The 15,399-nt window shown below is 31.1% G+C and overlaps 1 protein-coding gene across 4 annotated transcripts in view; it reads left to right on the plus strand.

Moving 5' to 3' along the window:
- The window catches only part of PPM1A (protein phosphatase, Mg2+/Mn2+ dependent 1A), a 66,026-nt gene extending 50,887 nt beyond the window's left edge, over positions 1-15,139 (plus strand). For all 4 annotated transcript variants that reach the window (XM_056810850.1, XM_056810851.1, XM_056810849.1 and 1 more), the window contains 3 exons: positions 4,059-4,167; positions 7,187-7,244; positions 8,210-15,139. In XM_056810850.1, coding sequence (XP_056666828.1) covers positions 4,059-4,167; positions 7,187-7,244; positions 8,210-8,239 — 197 coding nt within the window. In that variant the 3' untranslated portion in view covers positions 8,240-15,139. The remainder of the gene's footprint in view (positions 1-4,058; positions 4,168-7,186; positions 7,245-8,209) is intronic.
- The last annotated feature ends 260 nt before the right edge of the window (positions 15,140-15,399 follow it).

Here is a 15,399-nt window from a genome sequence, read left to right on the forward strand (position 1 = left end):
AATATTTGTTTTCATTTTTAGTTGAAATAAGTTGAGATTTCAGGTGCATTTTGTACTATAAAATTGCAAATGACTTTGAGACCACTAATGAACTGCTTGTAACTTGATTAGTGCCTTTGGATATTTAAAGACTCTAAATTTTTTTTAGTTACTGCAATTTGCAGTTTAAGTGAATATTTCCCCAAGAACACTAATTACTGCATATATATGCAACATATTATATTGATCATAAAATATCCTCTAAGTAGACAAACTGCCTATGGAATGACTATATTAATGTAAAAAAAGCCATTTGGGGTTCGTTATAGTAATCACTTGCATGTTAAAGGTCTCTAATAGCATGTAAACATTGAAATTGATAACACTATTCTGTTAGGTTCTATCATGTCCACATTATGAAAATTATCATGCATTTTAGTTTCATTTTCTTTTTAACTTTTTGACAAAAGTATGGTCAGTCTGGCATTTTAGTAATTGTAAATTTCTAATGTTATCCAATTTAAGGCTGCCATTTATCTTTATTGACTACTTTCTTGATAGTGGTAAATAACATGTATGCACTGATTGCTAACTCAGTAAGTAGTTCTTGATACAATCCAGTGAGTTTATTTCCTCACCAATAAGGTCCTTGGTTTTTAATCCTTTAAAAAATATAAGTATGGTTTATTCCTACATAATATGCTGACCTAATATGTGTAGAAAATACTCAATTTGAAATCAAGTCATATTTATTTGAATCACTGATTTAAGGGAGGAGGGAATTAAATTATAAAAATTATGTGCTTATATAAGAATAATGTCAAATTTTAATTAAGTTACTGGCTTTTTAAAGGGGAGACCAGAATTTTGCTTATTCTGAGAAATTGAATTTTGATGCAGTATGAAGTATAGACAAATTTCAGATAGGCATTGCTTGCTTTCCATTCATTGTTTACTTTGTTTCAAAATAAAATTGCCTGATACTCATTTTAGATAGATTTTTTATGCTATAATGTTAGATCTTATTATTACCAAGCAAGAAATGCAACGTAGGATATTCATGTTCATATCCGATAAATACTTTGAAATTTTTTATTGTATTAAGGTTATTATTTTATTATTAAAATGTAGATTATTTTATATTCTAGCTTAAAATTATATTTTCTACCAAGGTAGAACTGATGAGGCCAAAACATAGCTACTATGGCAAATAATGCAACTGCTGCTACTTAAAATGCCTTAGAAAGAGTGAAACTGTCAAAACTTCACTTGAAAGATAAAAAATATTAAAAGATATATGGAGTTTTTTAACCAACCTAGAAGATAATTTCAGGATAATACTTGGCATGATGCAGAATATCTGAGTTTAAATAACAAGCTCTGCATGTGACTTTGGGAAAGCCATTTCACTTCCCTTGACTTCAGTTTTCTCATCTATAAAATGGGATTGGGGACAGGTTGGGCTAGTTGGCTTCTTGAGATCTCTTCTGGCTCTAAATCTTATGTTTTTTCTTCATTAATTTTATCAGAGGAAGGTACTCTGAAAAGTAGGGAATTTCATGTCTCGGTTGAACACAGTAAATTTTTAAATCTAAAGCATGCATTAGAAAGCTTTTCTGGCATATACTAACAATTGCTATGAAATGCTAAACTTTATTTGAATTACTTAGATGAGACTCTTTAGACACCTCTCAAAACATGAGAAAATACTTTTGAAAAGGCTTCCAGAAAGACTTCTTGGACTTCTTTTTAATATACTCTCCATTGCTACTAAATATTTAATGGTCCTAGCAGTCAGCTTTTTTTGTTGAAAATTAACTTTCTAGCCAGAGGTACAAGAAATTCACACTAAGCCCCTACAATCTTTTAATCTCTTAGTAAATTTAAGTGTTATTTTTGTAATGTTTTGCATTTTTTCTGTTATGAATCAGGATTGTTGTAATATTTCTACTCTAGTATCTAGACTAATATTTTGGACATTATTATTGTTTTTATTTAAAATGACTTGACAACTCTGCCTCAGGTTTGGGGGTAGGATGGGGAACATCTATCAATATCCATGCTAAAAGGAATATTTTTTTTCTGCAGTACTAATTTGAGTGTATATTTTAGGGACTGGGATTAAAGGGATGCTACTTTAGAGACTTCATTCTTGGTCTTTTTTTTTTTTTTATGAAAAAAATTAACAAGGTTTTTATAACACTAAGTGTCAAATAAGTTAAGTCTTTCCACTTTGAACAGAGAATAATTAGCCATGTTTTTCAACTTTTTATTTTTTAGAACTTGTTTGTTTTACTGTATTTTTTGCACTTTATAACAAAAAAAGTGAATACAAGTTACATTGAAACATTAGGTGATCTTTATTTTATTTTATTTTATTTTATTTTTATTTTTTATGACTGAAACCAACAGAATGGTTCAATTTGTCATCAGTGTTATTCACATTGTATCTATAGTTATCTTTCCAAATAATTGTATTGACTTAGTGGAGATTGTATGTTAAATGTATCAGGTTGTGAAATTGTGTAGTTTAGGTAAACACTAAATCCATTTATTTTTGTATGGCAGAATTTTAGAATTAGAATTATGTAGACCATATTAGATGTTAAAGATTATACAATAAAGGACTTGGCAAACCAAATCTGAACTCTTTGCTTTTTATTCAGATTTAAGAATGGTAGAAAATTCTGGACAATAAAAGTTAGATGGTAAAATTTGGGCTTTTACTCTGAAATAACAGTTCACCACTTAAATCATGTGAGTTACTGAATCTGGTGATAAATAGAATTCTTCTAAAATGTAGCCCTAGTGTTAGGAGTTTGATATTTTGATCTACAAACTTCATCTGATTAAAGGAAATAAAGAGCTTTTGTATAAATGGCTGCTTTCAAAGGTATTCCTATTTTGGCTAAGAACTAAGATGATGATTGCTTTTTCTTCTAACAATACTGCTTACTAAGAGAAAAACTTTATCTCTTGAAGAAAACTTGCAAAAACATCTAATGTCTTTATATAACTGACTTACTCAAATATAATATGCAGTTAAATATATGTAACATATTTGACATGGATAATATACATACATATTGCCTTTGGCATGGATCTGCATTTAGAATATTGTTAGTAATCAAAGTGAACACTTCTCATATTTAAAGAACTTATTTACTGTCCTGTGTGCATTATTTTTTCTTTGGCAGTCTATGGTACAAGTGGCAAAATACATGCATGCCTCACATTGTAAAAAGTTCATAATCATTAGTGTACTCTTTATTGGAAAGTTTGATGATCAGTGATCTTGGTTTATTATTTCTTTGAGTAGTATAAGAAAAATGCCTTTTAGTTTGGGCCATTTTCACATAAAACACATCATTATAATATGTTGGAAGCTCATTCTTAATTAGCCTTACTAAACCAATGTTACAGAACATGTGGCTTGTGAAATCTTTAATTGTCTTTAGATGACGCATATAAAAAGTGGAGTTTTAGCATGTAGAACCTTGACCTTAAAATGGTTGTGTGCTGTTTAACATTGTCTTTGTGTTACTATATTAAGTATCAAATGGTTATAGCTAAGGTTATGAAAAAATATTTTAAGGCAATTACAAATTATTTCTTTGATTTTTGTAATTTTAAAAACTCTGCTGTGCAATGTTTTTGTTTACAGGGAAAAGTTCAGTAAACATGTTCCAGTCTAAAGAGAGGAGTTGGTCTACTCAGAAGTAACTAGTTGACATCTTAAGAAGATGTTCCTCCCATTTGTATACAAAAACCCCTGCTTACGTAATATGCTAATTAACATGAAATATTTGTGTATTTTTCTCATTTTAATCTTGATCATTCTTCTTTAAACTTTATCTAGAAAATAACAGTTTAATGCCCTTTTCCTTCTTGTCATTTTGTGCATTTACTTGTCATAGACTTTCAAAGTTCATCATGAATTTCTTCCTTTTGGCACCAGCATAGAAAGCCTCAGATATGATAAATGCCATTTTAAGAAATATTAAGCTATCTTTGATTGTTTCAGTCTTTTAAAGTTCAATGTGGATAGCACTTACAAAAAAAGTACTTCTGATTCCCAGAAATCATAAAGAAGCAGGGGGAAGGCGTACCAGACTTAGTCCATGTGATGCGCACATTAGCAACTGAGACCATCCCAAACCTCCCTCCAGGGGGTGACTTGGCAAGCAAGTAAGTTTTATATTTTGTATGTGTTGATCCATGATCACAATTTAGAAAATACTTTTTATCAAAAGTTGACAAGATGGCAACTATTTTTAAGATTGATTTAGTTTATTAAATGACATGTGTGTAAGAAATTTTTTCTGAGCCCTTTGATTTTGGGCATTTTGTTATTTGATGAAACATTACCTTTTGGAGATGTTTTGGTTTTGATACTTGCCGTTTACACTGAAGAATGTGGTCCATAGTGCTCAAGTAATGACTTAATTTTAAATATTATTTGAAATGATGTGTTTTAATGGCCTTTCTGAATTAAAGTAGTATACAGACATAAAGCATTATTGTCATATTTTCTAACAGTCCCACAAAATTTACTATCCCAAGTTGAGTCTGTTCACTTGTTTGACCCTGTTCCTTTCCAACTTCTTTGGAATCTATTCAGATTGTGTTTTCAAAGGCCTGGTGGCCATTTTCCCAGGTACTTTGGCCAATGACTTTGAGCTACTTACATAGATATTTAAATACTGAAGTGGAAAATTCAGATACTAAGTCTCTTTTATCCTAAAATCTCCACTTAAATTGACACAAAAGGATACATTTGATTCTCATTTCTATTCTTTCTTGTCCTCTTTACAACACTACTAAATTGATCTTCCTTATTCATATATCTGATCACATCAGTAGGTAGTCTGTTTAAAACCCTTCAATGATCCCCTATTGCTTGCTGAAAAAAAGTTTAAACTCTTCTGCCTGATAGGCCACACTAGTTTTTCCTACCTTTCCTTGTGTTTCTGTTTCATGTATTCCATGCTTCAACCAAACCAGATTACTTTGAGGACTCTGTACATGCTCCACATTTTGCTGCCTGTTTCTTTGATCATATTCCTTATGTCTGGAATTCTTTCTCCAATCTGCCATGTGTTGACTTCCTACCCATTTTTTTCATGATTAATTCAAACCCTTATAATAAATGCCAATTCCTCCAGGAAGTCCAGCAGAAACCACATGTTGCAGCAGAATGAGCAGTAATTTTGGAGTCAGAACCTGAGTTCGAATCCTGACTATTATTTATTGCCTGTGTGACTTTGGGCAAGTCATTTGATCACCCTAAGCATTAATTTCTTCATCTGTAAAAGTAGGTGGTTGAACTAGAAGATCTCTGAGGTCTCTTCCAGATATAATCTATGATCCTTCCCTGCTTCCTCTAAGCTAGTCAAGAATTTTTCTTGCCTTGGACCTGAAATAGCATTTTACTTGTATTTTTCTTATATGCTTATCTATTATTTTATATAATTACTTGTGATTTATCACTGCCCGTCACACTCCCCTATATGGTCCTGAAGGGCAAGTATTATATCTTGGAAGTGATCCAGCTTCTTTAGCATTGAGTACAGGGGAGCCTCTTAATAAAGGTTTGTTGAATTTACATTTCAAATTTCTATATTTGATTTTGTTCCTGTAGCTGAGACTTTCTAGTCAGATAGTAACAATGGATCAAAAGGATCCAAATTTTCTAGATTATTTCTATTTTAAATCTTTATTATTATTAGACTTGTAAAAACTGTTGCAGAGTTAAATAAGCAGAACCAGGAGAACATTGTACATAATAACAGCAACATTGTACAGTGATCAACTGTGAATGACTTAGTCATTCTCAGCAAAATAGTGATCAAAAACAATCCCAAAGGACTCATAATGAAAAAATTTGTTTCCAGAGAAAGAACTGATGGAATCTGAATCCAGGACAAAGCATACTTTTTTTTACTTAAATTTTTTTTCTTCCTGTTTCCTACCACAAAGGGGGGAAATATGGGTAAATATTTTGTATACTTGAACATGTAAAATCTATATCAAATTGCATGCCATCTCAAGTGATAGGGGAAGGATTCAAGGCTCACATTTTTAAAAATGTCTTTGCATGTTCTTAGGATAAAATAAAATATCAAATTTAAAAATAAAATAAAAATGCAAGGGAAAAATGATATTTTAGCCAATACTAAAGTTTTTTCAAGTAATTAAAATGTAAATTTAATGGATTTTTTTATGGTATGCATTATTGCAACAAACAAGTATTTAAAAGCAAAATTAGTACATATTTCTTGGGTTCCTATTTCAGAACTGTTATCTCCTATTTTCCAACTATTTTAAATCTACATTTTTATTTAAGTTGTTTAATTTTAGGAATTTGGGGATAATTTTTTTACCTTTTTGAGTAATTTTGATTTTTGTAACAGTTGCTGGTTTTATGTTGAAACATTCAAATAGGACATTTGCCTATCTCTCAAATCCAAGGCTAATTTTGAAGTTTAAATTTACATTTTGTCTTCATCATAAAAGAGCCTAGAAAATGAAATCTAAAATATTTAAACTTTATCATTAAATTTTGCAGCTGTGTGGTGTGAGGCATATAGAGTTCTAGACTATAGTCAGGAAACTCTTGAGTTCAAATCCAACCTCAGAAACATACTAATTTCATGACTGGATAAGTTACTCAAACTCTGTCTAATTCAGTTTCCTCATCTATAAAATGTAATTAATAGGATCTGTTCCTCAGAGGAAGGATAACATTTTTTGTGTGGACAAAATGGTTTTTTGTTTGTAAAACTCTTTGCAATCTATACATAAATGATCATTTAATATGATTAATCATATCTAAGCCAAAACTAACATGGAATTCGTAGCTAGTAAAAATTTCTGTTGTATGGTAAAGACTATAAAATCATTCCTTGATTCTTAAAACAGGTGTTTTGCACCTTGACTTTTTTCGCCTTTTCTCCTTTTATTAAGAATCCCACATTCTACATGTAGATTATTTCTACTTCAAATAGTAATCTGTGGTATTGAAAATCAAAAGTGGTCCTTAATTTATTAAAGGTAAGGAAGTAGGAAATTATACTTAAATGTAAAATCATTTGCCTAGTCAAAATATTTGTGCCAATTGTTTTTTTAACATGGTTATTGAGCAAAAGTTTATTTTGTTTCTTTTGCCAAATAAGAATAATACTTTTCTGCCTTTTTTAAAATTTAGGCGGAGTATAATTGAAGCCGTTTACAATAGACTGAATCCTTTCAGAAATGATGACACTGTAAGTACTGTCTTTCCTCCCACTACATCTTCCCCTCCTCTCTAAATGCATATCCTTCCTACCTGTTTTTGCAGAGCTGTTCACTGCACCCATTCTCTTACACACACCCCTGATTGATTGCTCTGAATTCTGCTTGCTCTGATCTCTGCCTGAACTACAGTTCTAGTGATTGAGGACATAATCATGGTGAGTGGCCACCTCTCCAAAAAAGAGAAAGAAAGAAGGGAAGAAAAGTCTTTTGTGAATTCTTCTTGGTTTGCAAACATCCTTGACTTCATACCTTCTGAATGTTTATTTCCACCATACATATTTAATATTAGGGAATAACGTCCTTACCTTTAAAAAGGGCATTTTTGGTGGTTTTCAGTTTTAATTAAACTTGATTTGGCATATGCAAATATTTGAATTATGTTCACATTTTTTTAAACATTCTAGTGTTTTCAAATACTAAAAATCCACAGTTACATACCTCTAGCAGGTTTTTTGTTGACATTGCATTCTGATTTTTCTTTTTTTTTTTGTTAGACTTGAACAAATTAGGATGGATCTATCTACTTTATTTTCCTCATCTATGAAATGAAGGAAATTTTGGATTGAAGTATTTTCCAGGTCCTATATTTCTCTATAATCAGATTATACTATGATGTTTTTCTATTAAAAGTTTCAGATTTTATGAAGGTTTTAATTTTTCCTTACATTACTAAGGCTTATTAAAAATGGTGGCATGAAGAGAAATTAGGGCTTAATCAGAGAATCAAGGTAAAAGTATTTACCATCCTTTTAGTTTATAAAGTCTTTGGTCTAAACCCAGCTTCTTCCTTAATGTTATTTATTACAAAACAGAATCTAGCATAGAATGTTTCATAGGAATCCCATTTTTAAAAACTTTTCCTTTCAAGATTATTTCAGAGGGTAATGTTTGGCAACTCTAGATCTTAAAAGGTGCCTTTTTTTCCTTCATAAAGGATTCAACATCAGCTGATGATATGTGGTAAAAACTTCTCATCTAGCCTGGAGTTTACCTTCATCCTCCCAAGGAAGTACAGCGCAACTTCACTGAACCTTCTTAACATCCATCTTCAATATTAAAGAAGGGGATACTATAAGGGTGAGCAAGATGACACCACAGAACTACAGCAGTACAACAACTAGCCCAGAACTGATCCTTTTTTTATATAAAATTGAGACTTATGTAAACGTGATTTCAAACCATAATTCATGTTGTAAATCAGACTTCAGCAATTTTTGTTGTATGATTTTTTTTTTTTGGTAAAGTGCAATTGTCCTTGTACAAAATGCTCATATTTAATTATGAACTGCTTTAAAAATCCCTATCAAAGTTTAAAATGTTTGGCTTGTGTGATGCAAAAGATAGGTTGGTAGCCCTTTAAATTCATGTTGTGTTTTGGATCAGGGGTGGGGGTGGGGGGAACGGCAGCCTGGCCAACGAGATGCTCAAAAATACACGCGATTATGAAGAATAATTTTAAAACTCTTACAGAGATGAACATCCATGAAGTTATTTCAAACACCCTTAATTTTCTTGACAGTGGACTAGCATAAGAATATAGCTAGTTCATTCATAAAATTCATTCAGGATGGTTTTTTTTCCTTGTTGCCACTTATTATTGCAGGTAATAGTGTATTTCATAAAAATATCATATTGATCTTGGGGCTAGAATGCCTTGATTCTTTGCACCTCTTTTGCAAAGTCCTTACATTAAATTAATTACTAATTGAAAAGGAACAGCTTTCTACATAGAGTAAGTAGGAATCTGTAGCATTTTTACTATCATGATTGGCTGGGCCTGCTGCTGTTCCTAACAAAATATTCTGAACTCCATTTTATCAATAAAGCTTGATTTTAACAAACAAGACATTTAATCATGTATGTGTAATTCCTCTTGCTTTTTAAAATGTCGTGTCATTGTAAATGAGGGGTTTCAGATATTGAGACATGAAAACCCATTTTAAAAATGGACCACAGTGTTGCCCAAGGCATAGATGGAATTTCTCCCCACCATTAGATGGACTAGAGGCTTTAAATAACTGTTGTTCCTTAATCTATTTTAAATGGGTTTCTTTCAGACTACTTATTTTTCATTTAGAAATGCATCAGCTTGAATTTAGTCACCATTTAATGAAAATGTTAATTGAAGCCTGATAATCTAACACCTTATGATGTGTGTGTGTGTTTATGTGTTTTAATTGACCCACTTAGTTAGAATACTTGTGGTTAAAATACATTTGTGATTTGAATTAGAGCATGTTGACCACATATAAACATTGGTCATTAAAAATAACTTTCAAAAGTTATGGAATTATAGGTATTAAAATAAAATTATCTTATTTTAGGCTTACCTTCTTCTCCCTTTGATCATATGAAAGTAAGTTTTCAAATTGGTCATGCTGACAGACTGCTGTTTTGTGCTCTTTTGTATTGTCTCTTTAGGTTGAAAATATTGTATTACCAATATGTAGTTTTAATTATTCTGTAGGCAGGAAAGTAAGATTTTAACCCTTCATCTAATACAAAATCAAAACGTGGTGTAAAAATGTAGTATGATGCTCTCTATTTACTCTTGTATTTTCCCTAATTTGGAGAGATACATATTTGTGTATGTATACATATATGTAACCGTAAAATTATTTCAAGGTTAAGGAATATTGGACAAAGTAATTTAAAATGTCTCAGATTTAAATAGAGTTAATATACCAGCAAAATCCTTCCTTTATCCCTCTCTTGTGGGGTGATTAAATGTAAATTGTCTTTTTGTATTCTGTATCAGCATGAATGAAGAAAATATAAATACTATTTGAATTTCTAAGTTTAATTTGGGTTAAAGACCACTTCCTTACCTAATTTCTAATTCCATTATAGAATGAAAACTTATAATGTCCCAAGTTATGCCTTTGTACTCCTGCACAAAATTAATGTGTAGATAATATGGCAAGTGATTCTGACTACCAGTGTAGAAAGCTGAATTCTTAGGACAAGCCTATTCTTTACTGTATAGACTAAAGTTTAGCTGTAGAAACAATAGATTTTTAAACTGGACTATGGAAACTTTCTGAGATGTAAAATATTAAATCACAAGTAGAATTGTGGCAGAAAGCCATATTTCAAACCATAATGACACAGTGTGTCATGATGAAATTTCTTTTAAAACCATTTTAAGAGGCCCTGCCTAAAGAATGAGGACATGAAAACATTCTTCTCTTACAGTTGCCAGTGCTTCACCTAGGGTGAAAGAAATGTCTAAAAGTCATTTATTCTGGCTTTGTGTTCAGTACTTATGGTCTGAGAACACTGAATCTATTATCTGTGAATAAACACTGCCGTGCTAGGTACTAATTTTGAGTATGAAAATACATGCAATGAGTATGTATATCTTCTTAGAGCAATGGACTATATGTTTTTACTATTCCCTGAAAAAATATCCATACTTTTAAAGGCACTTTTTGCACCTTTGTTGTGTTTTTCATTTATTGTACCTATTCAGTTTTGTGTTGTGCTAAAAACTTTAGCACCTCAGGGGCTGTGCCACATATTTTTGACATGTCACATGCTATTTCCCTTTTGGGGAAAATTCTTGTGTGGTAACAGTGTTGTAATGTGGTATTCCAAATGTAGTTTGATTTAAATGTTCTAATAGAATGGACCCAGTTTACCTATTTAAAAAGGAAATGGCATGTTGTATAAAAAACTACTTTCATAAACCATACAGATATGTTCCCTTTACCTTACTTACCTTCACTGGTTCATCTTTTTTTGTGAGTACTGTCAGCCAGATAAAATGTCTTAATTGTTATTCTGGGGACATGTACCTTTTAATAGGTAACTGTTAATGTTCTGAGCAGTTTTCAATATTAGCATTGACTTTTAGAAATCTATCTATCTATCTATATATATATATAAACATATTCTTTATTTTATCAATTCAGCATTAAAGATTTATTAAATGAAACTTTTATTTTAGTTATAAAATATTGTGTTGACCTGCTCTTGTTGTAGTGTTAAGAACCACTGCAGAAATTGCTCATTTTATTTCCTGATTTCACATAGTAAAAAAAAAAATCAGGATTAAAAAAAAACAAACAAACAAATGAATGTATATAATTTAGATATTCTGAATTACAAGTGGTTTCATTACTATACTACAAACCCTTTGGTGGTATTTTGTATCCCTTAACATAGCTTTCCAGTTAATATTTATTGAGCTCCTTGTATGTGCTGGGCACCATGGAGAATTCAAACAAGAAGCTTTGAGTGCAGTAGAGAAGCTTAACTTTTGTATGTGGTTTAATGCTACATGCCAATCAAATTAAGCCATAAAATTGATATCATTTGCCCTCTATCCTTCCTCTCTCTACCTTTTCCTATCCCTCAAATTGAAATCTTATTTAAAAAAGTTTGTACTCAGCATAGGGATCTGAAATTTGGTATATTGAGAATTAAGTTTATTCTATGTACTCTACAAATTTAACTAAGGATTTATAGTAACCTTTCAGAAGAAAACCATGAATCAGAGGCCCTAGAATATATTTAGGGCTTGAGCATTAATTTTTAGTTCTGTCCAAAATGTTTTTTTACAGCTAGTCTCATTATTAATTAGCAGCTCAGTGTCTTTTATGTTTTTTTCCTTTTCAGCAAAATGACTTTGTGACTTAATTGTAATTTCACTTCTAATTATAAACATATTTATTTAGGAATTCAATATTTTTGTGTTAGTGTGCTATTGAATAACAAATATTTGTTTTTGTTTTGTTCTTTAACAATTCAGTAGAAAGTTTAAATTAGAAAATTTAAGGACCTAATATTTTGATTTCTAATTGTACAGTATTAGTACGGAATGTGGTATTAGTATAAACATTTTCATGTTAAATACATCAACATATAAAAACTGTTTCAGGTTGTTATAGTTTTATGCTTTGAAGGGACCCAAAGCCTTCTTATAATTTGGTTTCACAAACTTTGCAAGGGAAATGACCATTTTAGTTGATTAACAGTGGTCCAGTTTTCTAATGGATTTGTTTTCCTTTAGGTATTGGGAAATTTGTGGTTTTCTTTATCTATTAAAAAAATTCTTAATAGTTAATAGCTTTAAACTCTAGATATCTGATTCTCCTTTGTATCTTTCAGTAATATGCCATTATAATATATGCCATCTATTTGTGTTTATTAAATTGAGGCCCTTCTTTTTAAAAGCAAACATTTCAGAGGGCTAGAAATACTTTTTAACAATATCTTCCAAATTTTAAATGTGGCTTATTAAGGGGAAAGACCTTTCTTTATTAAACAACAAATATTTCTCAAATACTCTGAATAATAAAAAAATAAAATGAAATTTGTCTTTTCAAGTGAGCATTTTCCATTTATATTGACTTTGGCATAGCTAGATTCTTTTCCCCCTTTTACCTACTTGCTATTTTAAGCTGTTTGCTCATGGCCCCATACAATTTCTAGCAGACGCTTAGATGAAAGTATTCATTAGGATAATTTTAGCTGACAATGAAACTACTTTGGCCACTTAACACTTTTATTTCATAACTGAGAACAAGAAAAAGAGGTGGTTTATTCCATCAATTTGCTGGGTATGTAGCAAACAGATAACAATGTTTCCGTTGTCCAGCACAAACTGCTTTCTCTGCTTTGCTCTAGTTTTTCTTCCTTTAACTTTAATGATTGATTATCAGGCTGAAACAGGCCATTTGAGTTTGTTTGGCTAAGAATGCTTGGTGTTCAGCCTCATTATTACAAGAGAAGGCATATTTAAAGGTGTCTGAATGCCTAATGACTTTGGGAGGCAAGGTCTGAATTCAATTTCACTGGAGTAGAGAACTCTCCCTGTGGAAGCTGCCTCCACTGTTAACAGACTTCTCTGCAACTTTATAGTTTTAGTAGTTATGTGGGGGTCATTGACAGGTTGCATAATGTGTCCATGGTTCTGCTGCTAGTTTGTGTTAAAAAGACAGAATTTAAACTAGGGTCTTCCCCAAGACCAGCCCCCTATGTATTAATGGCACCATGCTGCCTCTTATTGGATGATATATTAAAATAAAATGAACATAAAAGAAGTATCTAGGGAACGTAGGAGGTGTAGAGATGAAAAGAGTGGACCTTAATTATTTTAGTAGTTGTAATAGGTTTAAGTTCCCAATATAAGTCACTAATGGTGTTCTATCCATGTCAGGAAAATCCAACCTTAACTTCAGCCAATGTACCATTTTGCTGTGAGAAATACTTAATGATAAAATTTATTGTTCCAACATAGAAGTAACTTTTAAAGACTTAATACTAATATAGTTATTTATATTTTTCCTGATCTCATCTGATAAAAATAAAAGCAGTGTTTATCATAAAACTCTTTATCTTAAACATTATCACTGCACCAAAATCCTTTAGTGATCTCAATTCTATGGGTCATTTAAAGTTTTTTGCTGATTACTTTCTCATCAACTTTAAATTTTAGAAAAATTGTGTAGAGCCTTTTCATTCTTTTGTGCATTGATTGTACCTTTTGATCATCTTGGAAATTACTATTTAAAACCATTTGCAAGTATCTTTCTTGAAACAATTTAGATTTATGTACATAGTTGATTCTTCAGCTACTTTCCTAATTCAGTAATAGCAGGTATAATCAGCGGGTGCCAAAAATACCATATACATAGTATATTTATATAGTGGTACTATACTTATATATAAAATAACCAAACCCAACAATTATTAGAACACAAGATGAACTCGGTTTACTTTAGGAAAGTTTTTAAGTATTTTTTTTCAGAGGCTTGGGGACAAGAATTTAGTGAGTCTGAAATGAAAAGTTTTCCTTTCTCAAAATAACTAATATTTGGGCTTTGTTCTCTATAGACTATAGATTTTTAAAATTATATCTTGTAGGTATTGAAAGGTAAAAGAAAAGGTAATGTTAGGACCAATCTCTCTCTCTCTCTCTCTCTCTCTCTCTCTCTCTCTCTCTCTCTCTTTTTTCTGCGAGGAGATCTAATCCTTTTCTAAGAAGATTTGGCCCGGGAAACTTAACTGACAAAAGATTAAGTAGAGGTTTTTTTTTTTAAAAGGTTTGTAGTAAAAACAGTGACCTAAATAAGGAACATATAATGTAGTGCTTGCCATGCATACTTTATTATCCACATAATTTAATTGTCAGATGTTCACTAATTTTTTTAACCCTTGAATATTAGCAGACTAGATTTCTGATATTCATCTCATTGCTGGTGTTAGAGTCCACTAAACCTTATTCAGGCCGTCTCAGATTTCACAATATGAAAGATTAAAAAACTAATAGAGAAGAAATTAATATGGTGTCCAACATTTCCAGCCACCAGTGCCCAGAGTTAATGACATTTCTTCCAAAATATATGTCCAATAAAAAGGTTTGATTATTAACTGAAGTTTGGATTTGTTCTCAGTTATCAGGTGTTTTGGTTAATCTTGGACCCGTCTCTAATTAGTAGAAGACCCATTTGTATGCATTTTGAAGTAGAAAAATCACTGTTCTTTCACCTAATGTCCTTTATTAGCTCAGTATCTTCACATGGAGAAAACATGTAGTGACATGCAATGCTGATTGTTTTAGCTCCTAGTATAATCAGATTTTCTGTGAAAGTGTAATCTTTCCCTTGAATTTGTATTAATATATGAATGAAGACATGTAAGCTTAAAAAGCATGTTTGCAGAATGCTTAGCTTTGTTATAAAATTTATAATTTTGAAACTAAGATACAAAAGCAGAGCTATTTTCCTTAAATACAATGTATAATATTCTCCACAGTGATTACCCACTATTTGCAGTTTATGTGATCCAAAATGTGTTTACAACAAGTTCAATAAATGTATATTTTGTACTGTGTACCAGTTTCTGGTCCCAAAGAAAATGTGTGAATTTAGTTTCTAATTTTTTAAGATGTACTTTCTGTTTGGACTCCATTGAAGAATTGCATTAAGCTTGTGAATGGCTACAGATTGCATATGGGAAATGAAACTTAGAAATAATTTATAGTTTGTCCCCCAAAAAGGTGCCACTAAATAATAAATAGGCAATTGCATAATTTGTGTATATTTATGATTGTTTGGTTTTGTATGGAATACTTATTTAAATATGAGGGTCACTGTCATTGTTTTTTTTTCCTAGGAA

The sequence above is a fragment of the Monodelphis domestica genome, chromosome 1 (genome assembly GCF_027887165.1).
Source record: "Monodelphis domestica isolate mMonDom1 chromosome 1, mMonDom1.pri, whole genome shotgun sequence".
NCBI classification, from domain to species: domain Eukaryota; kingdom Metazoa; phylum Chordata; class Mammalia; order Didelphimorphia; family Didelphidae; genus Monodelphis; species Monodelphis domestica.